At 42.0% G+C, this 27768-nt stretch overlaps 1 protein-coding gene across 2 annotated transcripts; it reads right to left on the reverse strand.

Moving 5' to 3' along the window:
- Window positions 1-133: 133 nt before the first annotated feature.
- Window positions 134-25522, reverse strand: MXD1 (MAX dimerization protein 1). 2 transcript variants are annotated; one of them, XM_004435582.3, is made up of 6 exons: window positions 25242-25522; window positions 24423-24522; window positions 19654-19683; window positions 7029-7143; window positions 5119-5278; window positions 134-4850 (listed from the first exon to the last, which is right to left on the reverse strand). In XM_004435582.3, exons 1-6 carry the CDS (start codon window positions 25312-25314, stop codon window positions 4663-4665), a joined length of 666 nt encoding a protein of 221 aa, XP_004435639.1. In that variant the 5' UTR covers window positions 25315-25522; the 3' UTR covers window positions 134-4662. The 2 variants fall into 2 exon arrangements, with proteins under 2 accessions (XP_004435639.1, XP_087292747.1); XM_087436621.1 differs by lacking the exon at window positions 25242-25522 and adding an exon at window positions 24698-25235.
- Between the last annotated feature and the right edge of the window lie 2246 nt (window positions 25523-27768).

Here is a 27768-nt window from a genome sequence, read left to right on the forward strand (position 1 = left end):
CAAGGGCTGAAAACTCGTGGCCAGTGAATTTTCCATGAAATTAAAAGACAAAAAGAAATTTGATTAACTCAGTTCTGTAAGTAAACACCATGAGGGTTCAAACTGGGGTACAAAAAAATCAGGAAGACCAAAATTTCTTTAATAATGAAATAATTTATTATTTGTTAACAGTTGAACAATACAGTTTACATATACACAGCAAAGATTCTCTAAAACACGTAATAGTTCTAAAAATGCATGTGCTAACTGTAGTAAAAAGCACCATTCTCTATGTTTTGACACAGGATTTACATTGGCGTCATATTTACATAAAGAAAAAAACATCTAGAAACAGAATTTCATCCTTGCTCATCTGCTGCTCCCTGGTTAGGCTGTGTTTACTGTTAGGAAGATGGCCCCCAACATCGGTGGTTAACAGCAATAGTCCCAGAGCACCAATTCCAGGGACTAGGGGTAAAGGCAAGTTTGGTTCTCAGGTAAAAGCTAAAATGAAGAATGTCCCTTCAACCCTCCCACCCTCAGATAGCATAAGAAGTCAAAATTTAAAATCTGGATAATCTTAGAATTGGGTGCCTTACTAATTCTCATTTTATGATTTTGAGAGAAGACAAAGATATTCAACTTCTTCAGCCATTCAATAGCTGACTCTAGCAGTGCCAGGCAATTATTTCTTCTTTCAGCGAAATATGGTACAAGAAAATAATCCATGTAACAAATATTAATGAACAACTCATGATAAATCACTCATTGCCATCCCGCCATCCCCATCCCCCAGTGTTTCAAAAACAAAACATCCCACAGTCTACAGAGATCTGATCACGTAGAGTGAGAAAAACCACCTCATCTAAAAGGGTCTTTGGGTCTTCTTCTCCCAGGAAGGATTTTTTAAAATGGGGAGTAGCCAGCTACCTAAACACACTGCATCCAAGAGTTAGACAGAAAAGGAACAGATTGACATGCAGGAAACTGCCCTGCAGCCTGGACTTCCTGGTGTTCAACACACAGTGCAGGAAAACGGAGAAGACAGACTTGGGGAAAGAGGAAGAAAAAAATGACCAAGATTCGGGGTAACAAATAGATTAGAAAGCACAATGAAAGTTGTATTCTGCCGGTACAGGATGGTTTGTACCTGAAATAATAATGCGTGTATATATATACATTTCAAATAAGTTTTCTCTTTAAAGGATAGGGGAGAGGCAAGAAGCAAAAAGCCCACAAAACCCATTAGCAAGACCCAAGATATTGCTAGACAGTTATTTTGAGCATCACAATCCTGCCTCGTTTACACTTTTTTTTCACACCTCAGGATTTGCTCTTGGCCACTTTGAGGACAGAGAAGAGGCGCACAGGAAAAGCCAGGTAAGGACCCTTGTTTCTTTTGAAAAAAGTGGAAGTTAAAGGAAAATGCCCACCTTAAAAAAAAAAAAAAAAAAGCCAAAACCACTCTTGTGGCCGATTGCAGGCTCAGGGCGAACTCAGTGCTCAAGTCTGAATCGACACTGAAATTATTTTAGTTTGGGGTTGACAGGGAGAAGAGTCTAGGTCCCGCTCAGATCTGGTGCTCTTTGAATCACTAACTTGCCTTAGGTCTGTGACTAGAGAAAGGAGGCAGCAATCTCTCTCAGTACCTTGAAGAATTCAAGATCTCTGCTTAGAAAAGAAAACCAAAACACAGATACCCTGGGTGCTCGGCCTGCCGTTCTAAGCCAGCAGGCATGGAAAGCTGTTTTCTGGGATGTTAACAGAAGCACACATATATATTTTCTGCAGGAAACTGGACTACCTACTCTTATTTTCCCATTTGCATTGCAATGGTATCAAGAAGAGTGTAGATTTCCTTAGCTTTTTAAAATCAATTTTCACAGAAAAATAGGCCCGTGCCTATATTTATACACATCTATATTTACGTACAATTGTCAAAGTCTTAAAGGCTGGGGTTTATATCTTTGCCCATCCTCCCCCCCCCGACAACCCTAATAGAAAGGTTTTTTTCATTTTGCTTAAAAAAACCAAAACAACCAAAAAGACTGTATCGCTCTCAACAGTCACGCTGGTGGCTCAGTGAATGAGAGGACAGATTGGTGAATCAGGGCTGCTGATCAGCCATGTGGGGAAGGGGATTAGCTGCCTTGGGCTGAGTCTGCTGGTCCTGAAGTTTACAGTTTTGGTTAGAGCGAGGCCTGCCTGGCATGCTGCTTCGTCTACCTCAAGCTTTGAAAGTAACGTCTAACCCTGGTGCCAGTTTATCACAAGTGCAGTAAAAATATAGAGATCTATCAAGTTCCACATTTAGATATGCAATCAAATTGAAAAGGACCAGACAAACAGTGCAAAGGTCAAATAATGACTGTTTTATATTGGGACAGTACATTTCATATTCCAACCAAAAGATAAAAATGCAGTTTAACTCAAAGGCACAACAATTAAAACTCAGAAAATAATGACATCTCTCAGATGCCTTATTTCTAAATTAAACAAACAAATACACAAATTTTGTTCCCTTCCCTCCCCCAATGCAAGCCCACAAGCTTTTCCCCAAGTCTTGAGTTTTCGATGCCGTACAGCATCCAGCATCATGGACTCGTGAGGCGCTTGAATGGAGCAATTACACAAAATGCTTGTGAGGTCTAGCGAATGGCATTCGAAAAGGACCTCAAAGTGCAGATATATCTTTTTCAAACATGTTACAGGCTGAGCTGGCTCTTTGAACACTATCACTCTGCTTAAATTCAGGAAGCAGGCTTTAAAAATGCAAAAGGCATACAAGTTGTATTTCAGTGCAAATCTTCAGCTGGTAATTGGAAAAGATTCCAACGGTAAAAAAACCCTTTGTGTCACCTGCCCCTCCCCCCACCCAAACCTGAAATGAGAAAAACAGAACAAAAACAGAAGAATTACAGAGGACTTGGGAATCATTTAGGAATCCACTACTTCCCATTTAATTTTTTTTAATACATTAAAGAATCATTAAAAAGAAAAAAGTAATCTCGCTTTGTTTAGACTGCTCTTCAGGTATGGAATGAGCTTCCCTGTGGATGCCTTAGAGCTTGACGATAGTTGTGTGGAAGGAGGTGGTGCTGGAGGAGTTGCAAGGCTGCGGCATGCTAGAGACCACAGGCCAGGGGGAGCACGGGCTTCAGCCGTTGAGCCCTTAAGGTTGCAGTGCGTCTGTGGATTTTAGGAATGTTCTCATCACTTTGTGACACATACTGTTTCAGCGTCACAGATTTTACAAGTGGTTCAAATTCAATGGAAAAGATTCGCCAGAGGCTGAAAACATCAAGACCTCAAAAATATGAATGCAAAAATATTAAGGGGAGTGAACCAATTTTGTAGATACCTACATACAAAGTTTCTAGAACATCTATAAAAGCACAAAGTCATAAGAATTTATTTTCCATTACATTAGTTTATATAAAATGAATAAATAGTATTTATAGATTTAATGTGTCTTATGTACATATACATGTGCTCTGTTTTAGCTTAAATAAAAATGCTACAAAGTGGGAGACCACTTAAGGGAGAAATCATAACCAAAAAGAAATCATCCTTTTAAACTGCCAACCCAAAAGCCTCCGTGAAGAAGTTTCTGGGTGTGTCCCAAAACAATAAGGAGAGGGATTACAGTAACACTATACCATCCCCTCCTGTTCACCTGCAACAGAGAGAGTAGCAATGTGGACTTTTCCTTTCACTGAAGATGGACACTAGCTCAGCTAGCGCCAAAGCTCAGTTATTGCTGAGAGTTAAATAGGAAAACACATTAGAATTGGACCAAATGTCACTTATTCAAAAAAAAAAAAAAAAAGAGGCATAATCACTTCGTGTTAAGTGGGAAATGGAGATCTCATTCATCTCTGAGGTAGGAAAAAAAAATGTTCCAGAGACAAGTAGCATAACAAACTTTGAGGGGAAAATGTGCCTTGGGAGAGCAGTACACAGCACGGTCCCAGGAACATCGCACAAAAAGAGATTGTACCGTTCTGTTCGTGAGAACAAACAATGTTGGAACTTTGATGAGCTGTGCAACCCCAAAGACACGCCATCAAGGTGTCCATCTTAAAGTGAGGAGACTGCTCCCATCCACGTGCGGGGCAGGGGATTAGCACGGGTGTGTGTGAAGGGCGAGTTTCTGGAGGTATTCCTGACTCCTCACGGGGGTGAGGTCCACGGGTAAGTGCTCTGAAATGCTGCTTTCAAAGCTTACTTTGGAGTGCTGAGATCAGGATCTCAACTTGAAAAGTTTGTTTCCTTCAGTTTCCTAAGCACAAGACACATTCGTACATTTCTGCTAGGCAAATAACACAGTAAGCCAGAAAATTTTAAGAAAGGTCTGGTAGACTACATGGGGACAGTAAGGAAGAGGGGAAAATTGCTGGGATGTGAAAGTTGCTTATTCAGTCTAAGAATTCTTGGGTGCTTCAAATTGATTGGAATGTACAGTCTCTCAGAGACAAATTTTTATGGAGAAAGAGAAGCTCGTGGATGCAGTCAGAAACCCACAATCCTAAGCACTTCCTTGGAAACTTGTACAAAGCTGATTTGGTCAATGTGGTACACCGAAGCTGACGTGCAAGGGAGTTGTGGGCAGGTCCAATACACTACCTAATCCGATCCAACAGGGAGAACCAGCCGGGAGGCCGCCGGAGGGACCGCGCTCTCTTACAGACCAAGACACGTCTTGTGATTGTCCTGGAGCTTTCTCCTCTTGACGCTGGAGCTGGAGTAGCCCTCGTCACTGCCGAGGCTCTGCGTGCTTCCCCGCTCGTCAGAATCACTCACACTGCTGCTGCTCCAGTCCAGCTCCCCCGCGAGATAGTCTGTGCTTTCAACGTCCACATCAGTTTCTTCTGTGGGGAGGACAAGAGAGAGAGCATGGGGGAGGGCATTCTTCAGAAAACCCAGGCTGAAAATCAAAGCAGCTCCAGCCAAGCCCTTCTCCGGAAGCTGGTGCCTGACTGCTAAAAGGAAAGAGGGCTTTATTCCTGGAGGCCACACTACTTGACTTCTCTAAATCACGAGCAGGCTCTTAGTTCCGTCTCTGCCGCCGGCAGGTGGGAGAGGAAAGGGGAGGGCGGGGGAAGGGGAGGGGGCTGAGGACGCAGGGAGAGGGCTCACCTCTGTCCGAGTCCGAGCGCTCTGAGGAGACCGTGGAGCCGATGCTGTCCATCCGTATCCGCTCGATGCCCAGCTTCTCCAGCTGCCTCTTCAGGTGTCGCTGCTCTCGCTGAAGCTGGTCTATTTGGTGAATGGCTTTTCTGTCACAATCTTCAAGTTTCTGCAAGTCAAAGAGGTAGTTGTTGGAGCCCACAGGCAGATTTCAAAATTGGCAGTGACCCTGCATCCTCCTCTCTAGCAGTGGAATATACCAATTTTCCTCAGAAGCCATGTGGTGTGCCGCTTGTCTAGTTTCTTGCCGAGACAGGGAGTTGACTGGCCAGTGACTCCTCTCTTCATCTAACTCCTTCAGCACTGACAATGCTGTGGGGACCTGTACTGTCACAGGGATTCTGGGGGTGAGCCTGACACTCGAGCATCCTGGTACCCCTCATTCTGATACTGAAAAGACTGCAGGCAGGAACCCAACCTGGTCTCCCTGGCCTGCGGCGAGGCCCTGAACTCCTCATCTCTCTGAACGAGAGCACTGCATGGGATGGCGGTGTAAGAAACATACTTCCATCTAAACGTAAGTTTATCCAAGTACACGTCCCAATTACATAAGCACTTTTTTGTGTCATGACAAATCTCGATTAACTTGCTAGCAGGAAATAGTCCCTTTTGAAGTCCTGATTCCAAACTGTCCAACATAAGAGCTTAGAAAACACATTTCCATAGGCCATTTGTTTTTACAAATCTGTTCTCTAGCTTCTCATATTCTTCGGATAATTAAGAAGATTGTTTAATTATGGTTGTTTTGCTCTAAACAGAGGTACTTGTTCCCCCAGAATTGTCATCTGTGCAGGCTACCAACCATAACTCAAGTGATATTTGTCCAATCATGACCACATAAACATGCTGCACAGTGATCTTGGTGTGGCTCTCAGGAGTCTGAATACAACTCCCTCACCCTTTGCTAGTCAAGCTACGTACTGAGTGCCGACTCTGTTTCAGACCCTCTGGAAGGTGCTGGTGATAGGAGGTGAGCACAAATACCCAGTCCCCTCCCTGGTGGAGTCTACGTTCTAAAGATGGAGACAACCAGTCATGCAAACCACGGTCAGATGTCAACTGTGACAAGTGGTGACAAAGAGATACCCAATAATAGGATCACTGGTTGCAGGAAGGAGGTGACTGCATCAGGAAGGTTTCCCTGAGCTAGTGATACCTGTGCTAAGATCTGAAGGATGACAAGAAGTTAACTGGGGAAGGAGGGAGGGAAGAGTGTACTAAGCAGAGGGAGCAGCAAGTACAAAGGCCCTGTGGTAGGAGAGCATGACAAGTGCAAGGGACTGAAAGAAGGGCTGGAGCAGAGGGGAGTGTAAGGCACAAGATGCTGCTGCACAGGCAGGTGAGGGCCAGGTCAGGCAGGCCTGGTGACAGAGTGTGTCCTAAGCCACAGAAGAATTTTAAACAGGGTGACATGCTGATTTGAGCTTTGGAAGCACTGTTCTTGGGAAGCATGGAGATTAGCTTGGAGGGAGGCCAGAGGAATGTAGAGAGGCCTCTGAGTTTATTGCAGTAGATGATGGTGGGGTGAAATGGAAGTAGACCAGGCTGTGAAATATTTAGGTCTTGGAGATGACTTAAATGAGATAGCTAAGAGGCAAGAGCTACCAAGGATGAGTTTCTGGCTTGTACAGTCAGATGGACAGCTGGATGGACCATTTAACCTCTGGTGCATAGGGGTGAGAGATACTTAGTTGGGTTCCGGACATGTTGAGTTTGGGGTGCCTGTGATTCATCCAAGAGGCGGGCTGCAGGAGTTCAGAGGAGAGGACTGTCATGGAGGCATACATTTGCTGTCGCTCATAACAGACAAACCCTTACTGGACAGATAAAGATAAAAGGTATCCCAAGGATACACTTACCTTTATGTGCAATTTGGCTTTTGTTAATAAACTCAATGTAGTGTGTCGACTTGATTCGGGTCCAAGTGGCACTAGCCCCTTCAACTTCTCCAGGCACAAGCGAAGATGGGCCCGTCTACAAAAACAAGATCATAGTGGCATTTGAGAATTTCACAGTGGGCCAGAAGGCACCCTGGAAGAACAAGTTCTAGAAGAGTATGAGGTTGCCCAGGCCCAGTGATGGCAAATGCCACCAATGACCTCTGGCCAAATAAATATCCTTTGAAATGAGACAACTCTGGTGAAAACCAAGGCGAAGCAAAACCCAAGGTTTTCTAAAGTTGTCTATTTACAATACAGCTGTCGGGGTAGGGACTAACACCTGCTATTATTAGGCACATTTATCAGGTTATCTCCAGGTTTCTGGGTTATGATGTGACCCACAGAACATCCAAATTCAGAAAATGATGACATGCCAGGGTGAGAATCTTTGTAACCAATACTTCTCTTTCTCCACTCAGACCCACTAAATCGCTGTTAACTATATCATTGCTGTATGCAGTATTTACACATGTGAATGACATGTGTATGGTTATTCATTACAGCTTTATTTGTAATGGCCAAGATTGAAACAACCCAAATAACCATCGGTAGGGACTTGGTTAAATAGATTATGGTATATCCATATAATGGAGTACTATGCAGCTATTAAAAAAGAATGAGAATGTGCTCTGTGTACTATTAGGAAAGAACTCTCAAGTATGTTGTTAAGTGAAGAAAGGCAAGATATCAAACTGTGCATACAATATGCTATCTTTGGGTAAAAATGGTTATTTATATTCATGTTTTCCTGAAAACATAGCCAGAAAGAAAGTCTGGAATGATACACAAGAAACTAGTAACAGTGGCTGGGCAGAGAGAAGTCACGGAATAGTCAGACAGGGGCAAGGAGGGGAATTTTTAATGAATGATTTGTTATTCTTTTTGGTTTTTCAACCACGTAAACTACTGCTATTCAAAAAGTTAAATAGATTTTTTAAAAATAAGGAAAAAGTACATCATTGGTATTGCTATACGAACAAGCATGCTGGGCAGCTGGAGAGAACCACAGGTAGGCCTTGGAGTGTGGCGGGATGGGACAGCGCGGGAGAGGGAGAACGGCTGGCTGAGGCAGAAGCTGCAGCGGCCCACTGAAGAGAGAGCCTCTAGTCCCAGACGGACCAGAAGCACAAGAGTCCCTAAAATTTTGGCAAGTGATTAACACTTCACTGAAACCTTGGTTTGGGCCTTATTCTAGAACCTAGCAGATTCCATGAATGTGAGAAATGGCCAAGAGTTTTGGCTTCAGTCCACCACCTCCTTCAAGCCTTTGCAGGTCATTCCAGCCTATAGTGATTCCTCCATTTTCTGATTACTTGTTTGTTTATACTACTCACTGGGAAGTCCACCGTTCTGCCAGAATCCTTTGGTATTTGTTACTTAACCATTCATTGCAAACTCCTTAGAAAGTTGGGGCTGCAGCTTAATCACTGCTGTGTTGCCAGTGTCCCCTCTCCTGCATGCTTAATAAACGTTTGCTGAATAGATTCCATCATCTATTCAACTAGACTTGAAGTTTCCTGAAGACAGAGTCCATCTGTACACCTTCAGCAGTGGTCGGGGTCCTGGGGTCTACCGCCCACACACAACCACCTGGAGCAGAGCTCCTGGGAGCCTGGGAGGCTACCCTGCAGCTGAACTGGGAGACAACCTTAAAGCTTAGTTTGCCTTTTTTTCCCTCTTAAAAGCAAAAGTTGGGAATGCGGACCAAAAGAAAACTGCTTCCGAAAGCTCTAAGACACGTCAACAGGCATGATATTGATCGAGGAAGTCAATTCACACCCTTCATATCAAGACTTCAGGATATTCCCCCAAGGCAGATCTAACAAGTGGTATATTAGACATCTTCTGAGCCTCCTTTCTCTTCTGAGTCTTGAAGGAGTTGTCCTAGACTCTCAAGGGCCCTGTAAGCCTCGACAAACTCGAGGAGCACAGCATTCGCTCCTGAGCTGGGAAGACTGAATGGTACAAATGCCTTACTATTTTATAAGACTTCACTTGCTCTGAAAACCTGTCCATGTGGAGTGGCCACAAGCAAAGACTCACACTAGAAGGCTGCTCCTCTCACTACTGCATGAGGGGAAAAAAACCAGAACCTGTGTATGTAAAATGTACTTGTTCACATTGGATGATAATATTCTTCAAAAAGAGCCATGAAAATAGATATTATTAGAAACACCATGAGAAAGCATAATTAGTCACTTATACAGTTATCCAACTTATTTCTCATTACAAAGTTTATAGATTAATTTTCAAATTAGAAAAAAATTCAAAAATTAGACATTTTTCAGCTTGCTTGTTATTTGCAAAGACTGCATGATTCAGAACAGTGTCACATTAGTCCTTTTACAATGTGGGTTTATCTACAGATATGAGTAGGTAAATTTTTTAGGAAGTTTGTCTACAGATAAAAATATAATAAAGTCATCTTCTCATGCATCGTCATTTCTAGTTACACAAGGAGTCTAGCCCAGAAAGTACAATTTCACTACCCAAATGTGGGTTTCCAAAGAACACTCCCAGTTGTGAAACTAGAAATAAGCAATTTGACTAATTTGAGCTGAGGGTAATACATGTTCATTCAGTGTTTTCTGGCCCAGTTCTATGAAAGTAGGACCAGAGCACTGTCTGGATTTTTGCAGAGATCCAAAGCCAACTTCTGCCTTTGGCAGTGCTGCCTTGGCTTTCTCCAGCGCCTCACTGCTCCAGCCTCATGGCTGCCCACCTGCCACCCGCCTGTAGACACTTCCCCAGGCTGGTGCCTGGGCCAACCACAGCGGAGGGATGAGGTATATGATGCAGGCTCAGTTCCATCATCGAGTAGTGAAATTCGATTCCTGAACCAGGTAAAAAAGCAAACAGACCCCTGTGTAACACCTCCCACTGAGGACCCTCAACCCTGAGACACTACACCCCCCCATCCTGGGATCTGGAATCCTTCAGCCAGCCCTGAGCACCCACGGAACGCCCAGATCCGAAACACATAGGACAAGCACTTGTCTCAGCTCTCTCTCCTCAGTCCTAACTATTCCCCTGCCCAGGGCTCTGGTCCTCTAGGAGGGGCCTAGTGACCCATTTGAACCAGGTCTAACTCCCCTTTGGGGAACTAGCAGGGGTTTTGCCACATATCCTCAACAGGAAGCCACGCGATACCTTGATCTGACCCCTCCTTGGATCTCCACCCATCACATCTTCTGACAGTCTTTCTGTTGTCAAGAGCTGCCTCCCAGCTCCCCACTCCCAGCAGAAAAGGGTTGTGCCAAATCCTGGCTCCCTTGTGCCCCTGACTGTCTCTTCTTTCTGCGCTGATCCAACTGCTTTGTACCTAGGTCATGAACTTTGACAAACATCACCTGCTGACTCTTCAGAAATATCGCTTTTATTATTCTGAGTGGACCACTACATCTTTGGTCTACAGTAGCATAAAGAAACCAATCTTTGATCTGAGCTATAGTCAGAATTAAGTGTGGCCTATAACTAGTGATAATGCAATTAGGTACAAACTATAGCTTCTCTTCAGTGAGTTTTAAGTATCTCAAATTTTATTTTTGTTTTTAATTATTTTTATATTCTGAATCTGTCAGTCACTATACAACCAAACAGTGTAGTGATTAAGAGGAAAAGTTAGGGATCCTGGCTTTGCTGCTTACTCCCTGTGTGACCTTGAGCAAATTACTTAACTCCATGTAGCATCCGTGTCCTCAGCAGTAGAGGGAGGATGACAACACCTGAGAGGGCCATTGTGAGTATTAACCGAGACAAGATACAGAAGCCCCTAGGCAGAGTCTGACATGGAGTGCTCCACATACGGTAGCAGTTATTATTCAACCCTAGCTTCCTCTGTAGATGGATAATTACCAGGGACAAACACAGATAATTATAGCACCATAATATTCCTTTTAAAATCAATAGGGAACTCAAAGTGTCTCACTAGGTAGATAGAGGCTATCTGGTAAAATCCAATTCACTGGACTCTTCCTTAAAGAAAATGGTTATCTTTTGTCATTAAAAGGTTTAATGGAAAATCTAACCCATTTTCTACGGAAACACAGATCTTGCTTATGCTAAAGGTACCATTTTTTACATTTAAAAAATTAGCAAGGACTTTATATATAAAGCTAATGTATGCAAAAGGAAAGACTCCTTCATGGCGACCCACATCACGTAGAGGCAGGGGTAGGAGGGACCCCAAGGTTAGCAGGGAAGCATCTGAAGTACACCCAAGCCTCCCTCCCGCCCTCTACTGCAATAGCCAAAGGAAAATAAAAATAGGGGCAAATATGTATTGACCTTGGAAATCCAAGCATACCTCCAGCTGTGCTATCCGTATCCAGAGAACCTAGAATATCTCATATACAAGAGCAAGAAGAAAGTATAGCATATTTAGGAACAAACTTAAAACAGTTTGGGAAGGATCTCTGGGAAGAAAAGGATAAAATTTTGCTGAGAGACATAAGAGAATCTGAATAAATGGGAACAAACAGCACATTCCTAGATATGAAATCTCAAAGTGAAAATGTCAATGTTACCCAAGTTTGCCTAAAAATTTAACATAATTCCAAGAGAAAAATCCAATAGTGTTCTTTTTAATGCTGGAAAATTAATCTAAACTTCATCTAGAAGAATAAATGTGTGAGAGACTGCCAAAAGTTTTGAAAAAGAAGAATAATGAAGAGGAATGTGCTGTACCAGATATTAAATTGTATTATAAAGCTTCAGTAATTACAAACAGTATATACTAATACAAGAATAGACAGACAAATCAAGTGAACAGAATAAAAAATTCCCAGAAACAGATCTAAGTATAGATAGGAATTTAGCATAAAATGGAGATAACACTGCGAATCCTTGGGGAAAGAATGGATTATTCAGAAAATGGCAGGGGAGTAGGGAGGTTAACATCAAAATAAATTCCAAATATATTAAAGATTTTAAATATAAAATATATTCGGATATAGTTCTGTTGTTAGTTTTCCTTAACTCTTGTCAGCTATGAAAGATGGAAAACTAAATATCCCACTGCAGGAAGTCATTAGTGAAAGGGGCTCAGGGTTGTCTGAGGCACCACCTCCTACCAGAGCTTTGGCACTGACAGAAGGCACCTGGGCTAACCAGCACGCTCTTAGACAATTCTGAATGCTGCTCTTTTTATTTCTGCCTCCAGACTCAAGCTTCCTCGAGTCTATCCTTGTCTCTCTCCCAGGCTGGCAGATTTGTAAACTGGGGGATAGATGCAGCAAAGAAGAGTAAGGCTATAGGCAGACTGTGCTATCTGCAGCTAGGATTCCTGAATTTACTGTTACCCCAGACGTTCTTCCTGGCTTGCGTTTAGTCAAGATGGGGAATGGTGTTAATTAAACCAGGTGGTGCCTGTGTTGTGAGGGACACACTGTTACCAGAGATTACTCCTCTTTACTGAAAGCGTAACTGAACTCTCTCCTGCAGACTTTCACAGTAAAGTGTACGACCTAAAAAAGAATTATAAGGTCAGAGCATACAGGATGCAGCCAAGGAAGAGGGCAGATAGGTAATGAATTTCACAGTGGAAATCTTGAAACATACCCTTGGCTCTTTCATTCATTCACTCCACCAGCACTTCTCAAAGGATTACTATGCACTGCTACTTTCCTAGGTGCTGGGGATATAATGTTGAGTAAGACCAAGTCCCTGCCTCAGAGGTACTTAAATTTAGTTGGAGTGATCAAACAGGTAAACAGATTATTGCAGAAGTATTTATCTGAGCTAACTTGAGATCATGACAAATATCAGCTCCCACAGAAAGTTCTCAGATGGGCTCCCCTTTGCCCTCTACCAAATATCTTCTTTCTTTTCCCTAACCCACACCTTGTTTGACTTAACTGCTCGATAAAGATTTTCAAGCTTTCATAGCCTATCATAAGCCTTTTTTCCTTTCCAAATAGATCACATTCCTTTAAGTGCTACAGACCTCCTATGTATCTAACTGTTCTGTTTCTTTCATTATCAAATAACGAAAGAGACCAAGTCTTCTATTTCTTGTTAACTCATTGGAGCCTAGAAATAATAATGCATCTGCAGATGCTGACCTAAGAGAAGACTCTGATATCTTTGGTAATTCATGTCCTTCTCTTTGAGAAAAGTCCTACTTAAACGTGATACACTGGACCTCAATGAGTACTAGTTTTCCTTAAGACTGAGCCTAAGATTATTAATCAAAGAAGAAAAACAGAGTTACGTAAACAATAGCCTATTTAACTCCAAGGTTTCACCATTTTATCTGCTACCTTTGTGTGGACAGACTTAGCCAATTAAATAGCTTCATAAATCCTATAGGATAATTGGAGGTTGAATAAAAATAATTTCAGATGTGGGCAGGTATGAGCTGTATAGTAGAAGAAGAGGTTATTTAGTAGAGAGTAAGAAGAAATAATTCTTAAGGGCTCAAAAATTATTCCCTAAAAGTGATTATAGGTCACAAGAGATCCTTGTGATCTAACCTTCTCCAGATTTTGGGTTGAGAACAAAGCCGTACTGAGTTAAACAAAAAAAATCCAGGTGAAGACTAAGGTCATGCTTTGAGAAAAAAAGTACTCTCGTCGTTTTTCTAAAATGATCCCTTTATAAACAAGTGCATCATTATTACCAACTTAATTGGAACCTGGGAAAGTTTTGAAGATTTCTCATAATTGTGATAGTAATCTTTGTAAAAAATACAAAGGTAGTTATATACGCTAGCTGAACGGGAACATAGCACTCAGTGAGCAATGCATAGGTAGCCATTCATGGTGGCTACATTTTGAAGTTATAAAATCACTTGTCCATTAAAAGTATGAAATACTTAAGTATACCTCACTAATATTTCCTTTCTAGAGCCCAATTTAAAAAAATACAAAATGTATATTATAATTAGTACTTGCTAGCTCTATCTCACTCTTTATGTCTACAACGAAAAGTCAAGGCATGCCTCCTATACTCCAGGTAGGGCATTGGAAATTGGTTGAATAACCAGCATATGTCTCTTGTCCAAGTTCTTCCAAGTGCAGATACCATCTACCCAAGAGGTATAGTCCAGGAAAGATGGATTTTAGTGGTACAAATGTGAGTGCTCCTCTACACCATCAACATAGACAAGATTTGCACACTGACACCTATATCCCTCCTTTGTAATAACCAGGCTGTGCCCTTAGCCTCATGTGGCAACAAAGCAATGTGGATTTGTTACAACATCCTAGAGTGAAATCTGAGTGTGGTCAAGGGAGTTCAGAAGCAGTAAGAGTGGTGCAATGCATACCACAACTCAGCCCAGCGCAAAAGTTAGGCCCCTACCCCTTCCCGTATAAGGAGCTTGGCCATTTGAAAAGCCAAAACCCAAAAGAAACAACTATAGGGACCTTTAATCAGTTAGAATATCCTGCCAGAAGAGACCTGACTGAAATGGTTTCTCATGCCAGACAAGATGCCACTGAAATACTGTTTGACCAAACGAAAATAACAGCTTAGATCAAGCTGCTGAGTCCTCCCCATAGAGCACACGCAAAAGTCTTTTGTCACGGGCTCAGAAGACTCTGGCAGAGGTAATCTCTCTAGACCAGCTGCCTAATTCCAGCAAGGCCTGCATATGTACCATTCCAGAAAAACGAGTGTCTACTATCAAAGGAGATGCCAGAGCCTTCTTTTGAAAAAGAGTCCATTCTAGCACCTGACTCCTGACCCACGGGCAGCAGCTTATATGCACACTCAATCTCTATTTGCTGAAGGGCTTACTGAAAGGCATTCAAACCAGAGGAATTCCCAGCTAAGAGAAGGAAACAGCATAATTATCAATAAAGGGCAAATAACAACAACAAAAGATGAAAAGATTTCCTGTATTCCAAAAGTAATTAATTAGTAATTAATTGGGAAACCAATAGCAATTAAAAAGTATATAAACCCAGAAATACTGTTTACAAGAAATGTGCAAAACCTACACAGAAACACTACAAAACTTTACTTAGAGACAGAAAAGAGATCTGAATAAATGAAGACACACACCAAATCCTGGATGAAAAGATCTAATACTTAAAGATAAACTTTTTTAGGTTAATTTATATTGGAATTATTTAATTTCGATTTTGAAAATCCCAAAAGAATTTGGGGTATGGGGAATTGATGGATTGATTATAAAATTCGTCAGGAAAAAGTAAACTGTTGAAAATAGCTAAGAACATAGTAAAATAAAAAAAGGAAGAGGAGGGAAGAGTAGAGATTTGCTGTACCAGATCCTGAAATGTATGATAAAACCTCGATGAAAACAATGTATACAGGCACAGGAGGGCCTATGGATCTGGGGAGTAGAAGAACAAGTCTAGAAACAGACTTAAACAAGAATTTAGTATACCATAGAGGCAGCAACTCCAAACAGTGAGAGAAGACTGATTCTGTCAAGGTAAATGATAAACTGGACAATTATGTGATACACAAAGGGGCAATCTCTTTCATATATATCCTCTATATTATAGAATCTTTTCAAAATAAAGAAAAAAAACTCAGAAAATTGGGCCAAGGTTTTATAATGGGCAATTCTCACACACACATGTCAAAGATATGAAAATTGTTCAACTGTGCTAGTAATATAAGAAATGCAAATTTTAAAAAAGTTGTGTTTTTTACTTATCAAATTGATAAAGGTCTTAAATTATAATATCAGCTTGTGAAGGTATAAGGAAAGTATGGCCTCTAACCTGCCTGGTGGGCAATCCAGCAGTCAACATCAAAAACCCTAATAACAAGTATACCATTAATTCCACACTATAAATTTACCCTAAGGAAATAATTATGATGTTGGACAGAGACTTATCTACAAAGTAGTTTAAGGAAGCCTTGTTTATATTAGCAAAATACTGGAAAGAACCTAAAATGGAGGACTGGTTAGATGAGTTATGGCACATCCATATGATGTAATACTGGGCGTTCACCAAAAGTAATGCTAGAAAAGGAGATTTAACGACACTGGGAAATGTTCATAATGTAGCTTGAAAAGAAGCAAGATTCAGATTATTTACTAGATGATCCCATGTTGATTAAAAAAGTATGCACAAAAGTCTAGATGGATATAGAACTTAGCAGGAGTGTTAGCTGTTGTTATCACCGCAAGGTCTATTACAGGTGATTTTTATATTCTTTGTATTTTTCTGAACTTTCCAATTTTCTACACTAAACTATATTTTTAAAAGTTATTTCCAAAAATAATTGGAAAGATACATTTCAAAGTTCCACTGGTTTCCTCTGGCTGCTAGAATTATGGATGATTTAATTTTTAGTATGACTTTCTATATTTCTTAAAATTTTCTATGAGATTAGTTTTAAAAAAAGAAAGAAACACCACATACTCATCAAGAATGAGTATGGCTAGACCCAAAAAATTAGTTAAAATGCAGAGAAGTACAGGCCAAGTAACAGACTCTAATACCTAGAGTGATATTAAACTGAGCCCTCCACCCTGGGGGCTTGGTCTCTATCGGGTTCCCTATTCCCATCACCTAGTACATGGCATCGATGGTGCCCCACAAATGCCTCATCTATTGAATGGAAAATACCGCCACCACCACCAACTCCCATCTCCTCCATTCTAGAAGTCTCTCCTTTTATCTTCCCACTAATGCCAAGATTATTAAAATGGTAGTGTTGAGTATAAAATCCTCACAGTGGAGTCCTGATGAACACCAATTATTCAGAATCTCTAAAGTGCCAGAGAAAAGCTTTCTGTGTAAAAGAGCTAACCCAAGTATAATCAACTCTGCAATATCAAAGAGAAAAAAAATTCTCATCATTAGAAGTTCTTTTCCTAAGTCGCTTTTTTTTTTTTTCTTGAGAGCCATGCCAATCTTTTTATGTGATGTTTTAAGGTAAAAAATGGCTAACGTGTATTAGCATTTAGCAAAGTGATATTCGTTTTTAGCATTCAGCTCCTGAAACCAGGGGAGTACGAGAGCAGCTGTTCAACTGACCTCAAAACCCTAAAATCTCAAGCATCCACACTAATAAGGGAGCAGAGCCCGACAACTTGAACCTCTCCTCCTGGCCTACAGCAACCAATGCTTGGTTAAATTAAGTAAATTTGACTCCTTACTTCCTTCTCTTCTGTTCACATGCTCTAGAAGGGAAGAAAGAATTATCAAGACCTTAAAAGACCAAATTCCAAAAAAGAAAGGGCAATAAGGAAACTAGATAACTAATCCTTCAACGAGAAGAAGTTGACTGGTCATACAGAGGCAGCCTGAATGATAAGCAGCTTGCCCAGTGGTAACTTCCAATCCAGTTTTCTAGAATCTTTGCCTCCATAGCCTCCTGTGCATACCTCAATCTTAGCGCTTAGTGTATTAACTCAAACTGTCTCTGTGTCTTTCTTATTAGACAAACTACCTTTCTCTAGAATGGGGGCCGTCTTATTTAATACCCTAGTATGAACTCATTAATACCGAGTACTGAGCACAAGTTCTTGGGACACTGTAGGCCGAAAACATCCCTGAACTGCTAAAATCAATGATAAAACAGACGTTCTGTGGCATTCTTGTAGACGTGAAAGGCATAAAACTGCAGTAAGCCTACGAGCCCTTACTTAAAGAGATGCAATTTTAATAATAATAAGAAATGCCTAAGTAAAATGTTAGAAGGGAGAAGGAGGATCAGAAGACTTTTCAGCAGAAATAGTCCCAGTCTACCCCAAAGGCAGGGAAATGGGAGAGAATCTAAACATGAGAAAGAGAAACCACCTCTGACTACCTTTCCACCTTAAGAAGAGATACTTTTGAGTTTCCAGTTCATGAGATGTAAATCCCTAAAGCGTAAAGCAAGCTCTGACGTAGAACATGGTCAGTCCCGGTCACAGAGAAAGGAACAGGGAGGAAGGGTGGGGAGAAGCACGTGTGCAGGGAGGTACACTCAACCCACTCCCCTCACCCCCACACGATATCCACAGTGGAGTGATGCTAAATGTTTGCCTGTTCCAAAATTCTCTTTCCTAGTAAGGGTCTGGTCTGTCCTTTCACTGTCGGGCTGCCTCTTCAAGGAGGGTTTGCTTGAAATAACCACATGTATTTACAGAGCCATCATTACACATCATCATCTTGTTCACGCAGAGCACCGAGAAAGCCACTCAATCTGGATGGTTAGCCTGTATTTCAAACTGATGGGAGCTCCGAGACCAGAATCAGGCTTGTTCAATGGTTCTTAGCCCTGGCTGCACGTAAGAATCACCTGGGGAGCTTTTAAAATAATACTAGTGCAGAGTCTCAGCCCAAACCAATTAAATCAGAATTGCTAGGGGTGAGGTCTGGCCATCGGTTTTTTTGTTTTTTTTTTTAAAGCTCCACAAAGAATTATCATTAATTTTTTTTCCAGTATGGTAAAAGCAAGTGGTTATGTTTTCTTAAAAAAATCTTTACAAGAGATAGAAGATTTGCTTTAAAATACTCTGTGGAGAGGGGTGGTTTTCATTATACAAGATTGGCAAGATGCTGATAATTGTTGATGCTGGGTGGATACTTGGAGTTGATTATATTATTCACTCTACTTTTGTATATTTGAAAAATTCTATGATAAAAAATTATTTTATAAAATCAGCAGAAATAAAAATTTTGGGGCCGGCCCGGTGGCGTAGCAGTTAAGTGCGCGTGCTCCACTGTAGCAGCCCAGGGTTCGGATCCCGGGCGCGCACCAACACACCGCTTGTCAAGCCATGCGGTGGCGGCATCCCACATAAAGTGGAGGAAGATGGGCACGGATGTTAGCCCAGGACCAGTCTTCCTCAGAAAAAAGAGGAGGATTGGCAGATGTTAGCTCAGGACTGATCTTTCTCACAAAAAAAAAAAAAAAAAATTCTCTTCCCCCAAATATATGTGTATCAGGTATTTAATATAAAGAATATCTTTAAAAACATTAAAATAAAAGCTTTGCCAGCATTTCTAATGTCCAACCAGAGTTGAGAACCATTAGGCTACACCACTGAAGGATGGGCAAACTTGATTTGGAAAATAAAGGTTCAAATAAGCAGCAAGAAGTAATCCAGGTAAGAGAGATCAACTCAGGCTGACGGCAAGATGGAGCCCAGCAAGGGTGGCAGGCCTCCTCTCGTGGGTCACCATCTCCTATGCACATATTTACCTGAATTTTGAGCATCTTCATTCAAAAGTAAACTGTAAACATACAGGTATGTATATGTATGTATACATACCTGTGTGTGTACATGATTTAAGACAGCACTGCCAATTATATTCAGTAGCATGTAATTTTTTAAAAACACTATTTGTGGAAACAATGCCCATGACCTAAAATGCTTTGGCCTGTGGAATAGTCACACAGAAAGGCATTCCCCAGAAGGAGCAGGCTGCAGGGGTGAGGGTTGGGGTGTTTGGAACTGGTGAGCCCTTCATCTACCTAAGTGATTTATGGGCAGTGCTGCTTCGAGGGCCCTGGGTGAACCCTTAAGTCAGGTGCTACTTGTGGGAAGAATCAAGAAGAGCAACCAGGTCTCAAATTAATGAATAGAGAATACATCAAAACTCCCCCATCCCCAAAATCCCCAACTCACCTATTCTTCTCCATTTCATTGTGAGTTGATCTGAAAGAGGAAACAATAAGAAAAGAGTAAGATTATTCTTGTCTTAAAGGACCACTTCAACACCTACACAATTATTTTAACTTCTTTCTCTGCGAAGTTGTTAGGAGAGGAGACAAAGAAAGGGAGAAAAACTCATTGGGCTCTACTAAGAAATTAGTCCGTTTGGGGAGTTAGATAAATGTAAACATCTAAAACAGAGTTCAAGGAGAAGTGACAAACTAAGAGGCACGCATTCCCTCATGGAAAAGTAATCCATTTTAAGAAAGGAAATAAAAGGGTCTATTTATACAAAGAGAAAAACAGCTGCACAATGCAATGTGGATTTGGGTTATATAATCCCACCAGCTTCCTTCAGGCTGAGGGTAGAACAGTGCAGGTGGCACCCCCACCCCAGCCCTATGCGTCGTATACACCAAAATTTTATGCGAAGTTGTTAGACTATAGGATAGTTTTAAGTGAATAAAAATAACCCTTCTTCCCTCACTCTTTCTACTCCCTGAAGTAACTGCTGAATAGCTACCAAGTGATTTTAAGAAAGGGCTTCTAAAACTCAGCCCAACATAAAGGCGATAGACTGGTTAAAGCAACAGTTAGGGTGAAATTTGAAGTCCAGCTTTGCTACTGACTGGTACTGTGGAAGAAATAAAATTCTTTACCATTCCGTCCTTGGTTAACCCCTCTATGAAATGCGAATAAAAATTATTGCCAATTATCTACTGAACAAGAGTGGATCTACTACAAGAGGTAGTAACTGTAAAAGTGATTAGAGAGCCTTGGATGAAAGCTGTGGTGGATGTGAAATCATATTATTAGTGTTTATGGCTGACCTTGAACATAAGGTCTGGTCTAAGAATTTATGGACAGGTTTCCACAGAAGTCACAAGAAGTCAGTCAATGTGGCCATTTCAGTGTCTTCCTCACACAACTCCTCCCTAACTAGTTATAAATAAACTTGAGGAACCTCCCAGCATTATAAAGGAGCTGAATCTTGACCTTTCTTATGGAAACTCGCTGGAATCTAACCAGTACAGGAGACTACGCCCTGGCCTAGGTCATGAATTCTGTGGGGCCATAATGGAAACCTTACTGGACCTAGGAGATAAATACTCACAGTAATCTTGGAGGAATACTACCTCCATGATTGCTCATCTACTCATTTACATCACGGTGGTACCACCACCAAGTTCATTCACACCAGAGACTGGGGGTGGGGTGAGAGTGTTGTGTGTGTGTGTGTGTGGGGGGATAGTCTTAAAAAATTTCCAATATGGCACTAAAACTTCTCTTCTACAGGGCTCTTGAGATAGCAATTTTTATTCATGAGGAGAAACAATAATGACACTATTTTAAGTTTTAGAATATTTGTTCTCTAGATAAAGGATATGTGAACCTTAAAACTAGTTAATTTAAAAGCTTTAAATTGATTTACTCAGTTATCCCTCAGCATTCTTCAGTTGCATTTTTCTGAAGGTTTACTTCCTGCAATGGCCAGCAGGATATCGTGGTTCACAATAATCTGGCCTGCAACTGCAAACCTTTGGCTTTAAAGCACGTGGCATTTTAGTTTTAACAGGGAATAACAAGTTCAAAGTCTGACAGATTTTTTAAATGGATGAAAGTATATGACAACAGCTGGTCAAGATTTCCCCATTTAACTTTAGACAGGGACCATCCTTGGAAGGTGGCGGAGAAGAGGACGGATATTTGAAAAGAAAATGGTCTCTGATTATAGAAAATAATGGCACACAGGACACCCTTACCAAAAATGACTTGATTCTTTGAAGATACATATAAAAAAATTCTGAATTCCCAACATAAACTTTTTAACAAATTCCATAAGAGGCACAACTCCTTCCAAACTTTGAACAGAGTTTTGGAAACTACAGATCTTATTTGATTACTTAAGAGTGTTGAACACATGGTGATTTTTACAAGGCGACTTGTATCTAATGGCTAGGGCATTTGAAGTGCATTTGGTTTACTGAAACTGAGTTTGTCTTGAATCAAAAGCAGGCCTTTCAAAAAATGATCAGTTCAGAGATTGCCTGCCAACTCTGTTGATGGGTAAATACTTTTATTTTTAATTAAGCATTATAAGAATACACAGAAACCTTGTGTCAAAATTACTTTCCATGTGATTACTGAAAAGATTTGATAACTCTGGAATTGCTGATAAAGGTCAAATGTCACCATTTAAAAATATATTCTAAGAAAAAGATAACTAAGACAAAATACAGAGTATCTGAGAATAGGAAAAGTCCTTGGGTTCAAAAAGACTCCCCGTGTCAGGTCAGCTATACAGCCACTGTCTCATAAAAGAACTGGGTGGCAAGTCCTGAACTTCCTCTTTCACATGAGTGCCCAAGTCTGCTTTACCTATTTAACAAAACATACTTTTAAGAACTCTGGATTTCAATTGGAAATAATTAGTAACTGATTTCAAAAATTAGTAGGAAAGAAAAAAAAGATTTCACCTCCTTCTATTCCAGTAGTTCTCTGGATGATTCCCAAACAATCAATATTCACAACTTCATTTGCTTTTGTTTTTGTTTTTTTAAACAAGCAACTAAAGAAACTTAAGATTTGTATTTTTAGTTCCCAAGAAGTTTGACATATGGCTAAATCTTATTTTTTACTGTCCAGGGAAAAGTAACCCCCAGACTGTACAAGCAAAGAGCATTTAAACCTGAATTAACAAGAATAAATTGTTCTCCAATGGTTATGTAAACCAGCAGTAACGTCTTCATAGCCCTTACCTCAGTTCAAAAGCCTGACCATACATGGCCTTGGATATAAGTCTAATTCAAATCTAGGTGTCCAACTGCATTCTCTGGGGAGATGTCTCATTGCTCAGGTAAGGGTCATTCCAAACATGTCAAGAAGGAAGTGATCACATTTAAACAAAACAGCCTGCTCTTGCTTCACATGTTTGCTTGGTGCCATCTCCAGGTTTAATCACCGTCTCTCAGAGATCCTTGCACCACTGAAGATATTACACTAACTCATTATTAGTCAAGAATATGGATAACTGTGATAGCCTCCTGTCTCTAACTATGAAAAGCAAATCAAACCCACTAACAGAAGTAATAGACCTTTTCCAAACATTAGGAGTTGCAGCCATTTTTCAGTTATAATGCTGGATACTAAAGAGAGGAGAAAGAATGAGTTTCTTGGTTTGAAATTCTCAACTATCATTATTTTTCTTTCCTAATCACCTTTTGGGACCAAGCCACTTCTCTTCAACAATATCCCCGTCTTTTCCTCTTCCTACTACTGAACATCCACACTACAACTTTCCTGTGAAACTCAGGAAAAAATCGAGTGCTAAGGATTAAGCCTTGACTGTTAATGTGGACAATTCCTCTCAAATCATGAGTGGACATGAATAAAAGCAACAAATGGACTATATTTTTCCACAAAAATAAACCAAAAGACTTCAAAGTTCTTCCAAACAACACTTTAAAAATTAATACTGTAACAAAACGTAACACAGCTAAATTGTTTTAAACTCTTGCATAATATAAGTTAGTATTAACATCCCTCCTAAAGCCCCCTAGTACCCATGCACAGATCTATTGGCTTCCACTTTCAGGTAATGCTAAACATGGGCAGGAAAGGAAAAACCACCAGGTAATTAATAACCAGGTTCATCCTTCACGTGCTTTCCCATTCAAGAGCTCAGCATATGTGTGCTGCTCACATCCTGTGGTTCTACCAGCACTAAGGACAATAGGGTGAATCAAGGACAGACGAGGCAGCAAGAACATGTGAGTTTTAGGTTTAAATGGGAACCTTCTGGCTTTTAGTGGTCTGTATTATGCCACAGAGGCTAACCAAATACAGTTATTTGCAGAGAGTTATTCATGAGGATGGGAAAGGGTAAGGATTCTAAATCAGTGATGAAAATGTCAATGCTTTTAATTTACTGGAATGAAAGGTATCATTGATGGATCTAATAAAACAGATCTCCTAGCTAACATATTTTAACAGCAAAGAGGGAAAAAAGGGGCAATAGCATTAATGGAGTACTCATATGTACCAGGAACTATGTTCAGGGCCTTGATATGTGATTTCCCTGACCATTAACCAAATACTTCCCAGTGAGATTCACAGATTTTAAGAACTAAAAGGCTAACATAAAAGGGTTGTGGCATACTAATATTTTAATATTATATGTTCCTCCATCACCAAAAAGGCAAGTTTTAACCTCAATCATTCCTTTTTGCCATTGTAAATAGATGTGACAAATTAGATTATCAGACAAACCACTGTATTTAATTTACATGTCAAATATGAAATCCTACCACCTATGCCAAGTCAGATACTTTAACATGTTTATAAAATCTTCACTATGAAAAGTAAAAGAAATAATGTCCAGCGTTTGTAATTATAGAAAACTTGCCCTGAATCTGCAATTTCTGGAGGCAAAATATTGTCACTGTTGCTAATCTCACTTAAAGTTTCCAGATTTTTGTTCCGAAAGGGAAGAAAAGCAAAATTAAATTGAAAAAAAAAGTTCACAAAGAAATGTAAAACATTTCCATTTCTCTTTTCTTTTCAGTCCCTTCAACCCAAACAGAAGGGCTGCTTCCTCCAATGGCTTAAGACCATGTGTGCATTACTGAATCCTGATCGCCACTTAATTACAGGGTTATAATCACAACAGGCAACTTCCAATCTGCAGTTTGTGTCATCTGCAGTATAATCTAAAAGCGAAAGCGAAATATTTACCAAATTACCTGCTACTGCTGTTATTCTTCTTGGATTTGTTCCTCCGTTTTAAGGCATCTCTGTCCTTGTTGTTGTATGGTAACATGGAGGCATAACCATGTTCAGCTTCTAGAAAACCGGAGGATCCAGTTAATGAATGAGCCCAGAGCATTCAATACTCTCTCCCCTCCACAGTATTTCCTTTTTAAAATTTATTTTTCGTTAAAAGAATACTGTGGAAATAATTAAACAGAGCAAGGTGGGATTCTTAGAACAATGATTGCTTTTTTAATTGTGTGAATACCCTCAGTTCGGAGCAGGTGTAAGGAGCACTCCAGCTGCTCATTGTTGAGAAAGACACAGCAAATCGCTAAGCTCGCGGAGCCTGGGTTTCCCATTAGCAACGTCCAGCAGGTTGGTGTGTGGTAAGTGGGACCAGCCTCAGGCGAAGGTGCGGGGCAAACATCGGGGGCTGGGGGGTGGGGGTGGGCAGGGAAGGCGCTGCTCCTCCGGCTGGGAGACGGGGCGTCAGGCCAACTTGGGGGCCGCCGGGACGAGCCCCGGTGAGGTAAACCAAGGGCCTGCCTGAGGGGGCCCCGGGCATCCCACTCGCGACGGGGTGGGGAGGGGGCGGCTCTTGGGATCCGGGGGGGCAGCGGCCCCTTCTCCACTCCCATTCATTGCCTTCGGGGCAGCGGCGGCCTCCCTTCGGACCGCGCGTGGGGAGAGCTGGAGGGGTTGGGAGCCTGGCGGTCGCGCTCTCCGCGCCTCCAACTACCCCCGGAGCGGCCGGGCCCCTCAGAGCCCCCGGCCCCGACTCGGGCCGGACCTCTCCCGTTCCCGTGCACCTCTTTCCCGCCGCTCCAGGTAGTCGGCCGCCTCCAGCAGCATCTGGATGTTCATCCGAACCGCCGTCGCCATTCTGCACCGGGGGCCGGAGCCACGGGACCAACCCCCACTGCCCACAGGCTCGCCGCCGCCGGACACCCGCGCCCCGCTGTGGACCCCGCAGAGCAGGCTTGAGAGAGCCTCTCTGGTGACCACGCTCGCCGGAAAGGGAAGGGGGGCTGGTGAGCTGGGCACTGCCGACACCGTGACAGATCCGGAGAAGAGCTGCCGCCGCCACCGCCGCGGAGTGTTTATCTCCGACTCACCATCCCCCCGCCCCCAGCCCCTTCGCTTGACAGACCCGCTTCGGTTGCGTTCCTCATTGGGCACCTTAAAGAATGCCCCGCCCCTGGCCTTGTCCGATTGGGGGAGGGAATCACAGCCCCGCCCCTCAGAGTCCGCTCCTCTCGCTGGTAGGTCATGCTTGACAAGGCCCGGGCTCCGCCCCCTCTCTCCAATTGGTGACGGGATTCGCAACTCCGCCTTGTGCCCTGTTTACCATTGGTTCTAAGCCAAAAACCAGGCCCCCTTTTGCTTTGTGAGTATTGGCCGAGAGCTACAGAAAGCAAGCCACTTCGCCTGTCTCCCATTGGTGGGGCCTTCTGAAACCTCCCAGTACGATGACGTCACTTTTCTCCAGGCCGGCGAGCCCAGAGTGGCTCGTGGTCACTACACCTCCCCCGACGTGGCATTGGCTGGAAGGGCAGACCCGGGTGCCGGGCGGCGCTGATTCACCGGCCAGCGCGGAGCTCGGCTGCACCCAGCGCGGACCTGTTGCCCGGACCTGTCTCCGGGGACAAGTTCTGGGGACCCGCGGGAGTCCCTCCAGTGGAAGGCTGGCACTGCGCGTCGCCTGGGCGCTCTGCCCCGCTCGGGTTCGCAGCCGGAGAGTTAGGTCTGGCGGCCGGGGCTCCACAGGTTCCAGGCTTCCCGGGACCAGGGTGGCCGAGGGCCCCGCCGCGAATCCCCCTGAAGGGAGAGCGGCGCCGGCAGCCGGGCGCCATGTGGCTGTGGGGCTTGAAGGAAAAAGCCTAGCTCGTGTTAAATGCTCGCCGCCCAGCGTTTTTTCTTTCCTCAGAAAGCGCTAGAATCGAGCGGCTGTATACAGCACTGAGCTCTCCAAAGGCACTCCCCCCCGCCCCACTCCGCCAAGTGCTGGCATAACTACTTCTTCACGAGAGTGGGTTTTAAAACATTGGAAACTTCCTCTACCTACAGAATGACGTTGAATCCCGAGATTCTTGGACATAAAGCTCTTTCAGAGTCTATTTTTTAATTTTAGATGAAATACTTAAAAAAAATACTCTTCAAGAGGGCTTTAAATGGTGTTGGGGGGGCGTGGGGGCGGTACCAATATAAATGTATGTAGAACTAAAAAGTTTAAGGATTAGTTCCCTAAGCCTATCAAGATTTTTGAGATGAAAGGTATCTCGAGACCCAAGTTACATTGTTTTAATATGTTGACATCTCTATTTTAAAAAGTAGAAATAAAAGTCTTGGTAAATTGAGAGTCCTGAACATAGAAATGAATAAAGCTTGAACATATTTCACATAGCTTTTAAAAATAAGTTTATTGTTGCCAATATATGAAAATAAAGCTTAATCTGGTAATTTACTTATAATATCGCTAATACTCAATATAACCCCCTTAGGTAGGTTAATTACATTTTGCACATGAGGAAACTGAGGCCTAGAGAAGTTAAATGACTTAACTAGTCATCCATTCGCCCAGGAATGGAAACTGAAACCAGATCTGTTTCACTCAGAGCCCATGCTACCAATGCTCCCATTGGTGGTGGTTCTAAAAACAAGAGTTAAGAAATGGATTTCCAGATTGAGTCACAAAACACTGACCCTCAAACAGAGGAAAAAGAAAGAAAAACACGTACATAATGGGAAAATTTTTTGGGGGGTGGGTGGGACGATTGTGGCCCTGAGCTAACATCTGTTGCCAATCTTCCTTTTTTTTCCTCCCCCCAGTAGATAGTTCTATGTCACAGCTGTACATCCTTCTAGTTGCTCTATGTGGGACATGACCTCAGCATGGCTTGATGAGCCGTGCGTACGTCCGTGCCCAGGATTTGAACTGGCAAACCCCGGGCCTCCGGAGCGTGTGAACTTAACTGCTATGCCACGGGGCTGGCCCCTAAACGTGTTCTTTTTAATGGTTGACAAATCATTAAAATTAAGTAAACAACTCAATAGAATTAATAAGTAGAATAAATGTAGTAAATCATGCCTGACATACAGGAAACATATTTTCTGGTTTTAATGGTTAATTGGATCTAAAAGCTGATTCTTTACAAAAACTAATAAATACACATACTGAAGATGAAGTACAAAAAAGCTGGAAATGAGAATGGGGATATAACATTTTTAAAGAGTATTTGTTAATTGCAAGTTATTTGTAAAACAAACACTTTGATTTCATTATCTTAAATTTTAGATTTTGTATACTTTTATATTTTCTCTTCAGTTTGATTATCA

The sequence above is a fragment of the Ceratotherium simum genome, chromosome 11 (assembly GCF_057802395.1).
Source record: "Ceratotherium simum simum isolate JZ-2026a chromosome 11, ASM5780239v1, whole genome shotgun sequence".
Classification (NCBI taxonomy): domain Eukaryota; kingdom Metazoa; phylum Chordata; class Mammalia; order Perissodactyla; family Rhinocerotidae; genus Ceratotherium; species Ceratotherium simum.

Excerpts from the sequence above, each read along its gene's own strand:
- MXD1 (XM_087436621.1), bottom strand. The coding sequence starts at position 25,070 with ATGGGAGTGGAGAAGGGGCCGCTGCCCCCCCGGATCCCAAGAGCCGCC. Across the intron at positions 24,523-24,697 it reads ACACCTGCTCCGAACTGAGG|AAGCTGAACATGGTTATGCC; the intron begins GTATTCACACAA and ends CCGGTTTTCTAG. Across the intron at positions 4,851-5,118 it reads GCGCTCGGACTCGGACAGAG|AAGAAACTGATGTGGACGTT; the intron begins GTGAGCCCTCTC and ends TCCTCCCCACAG.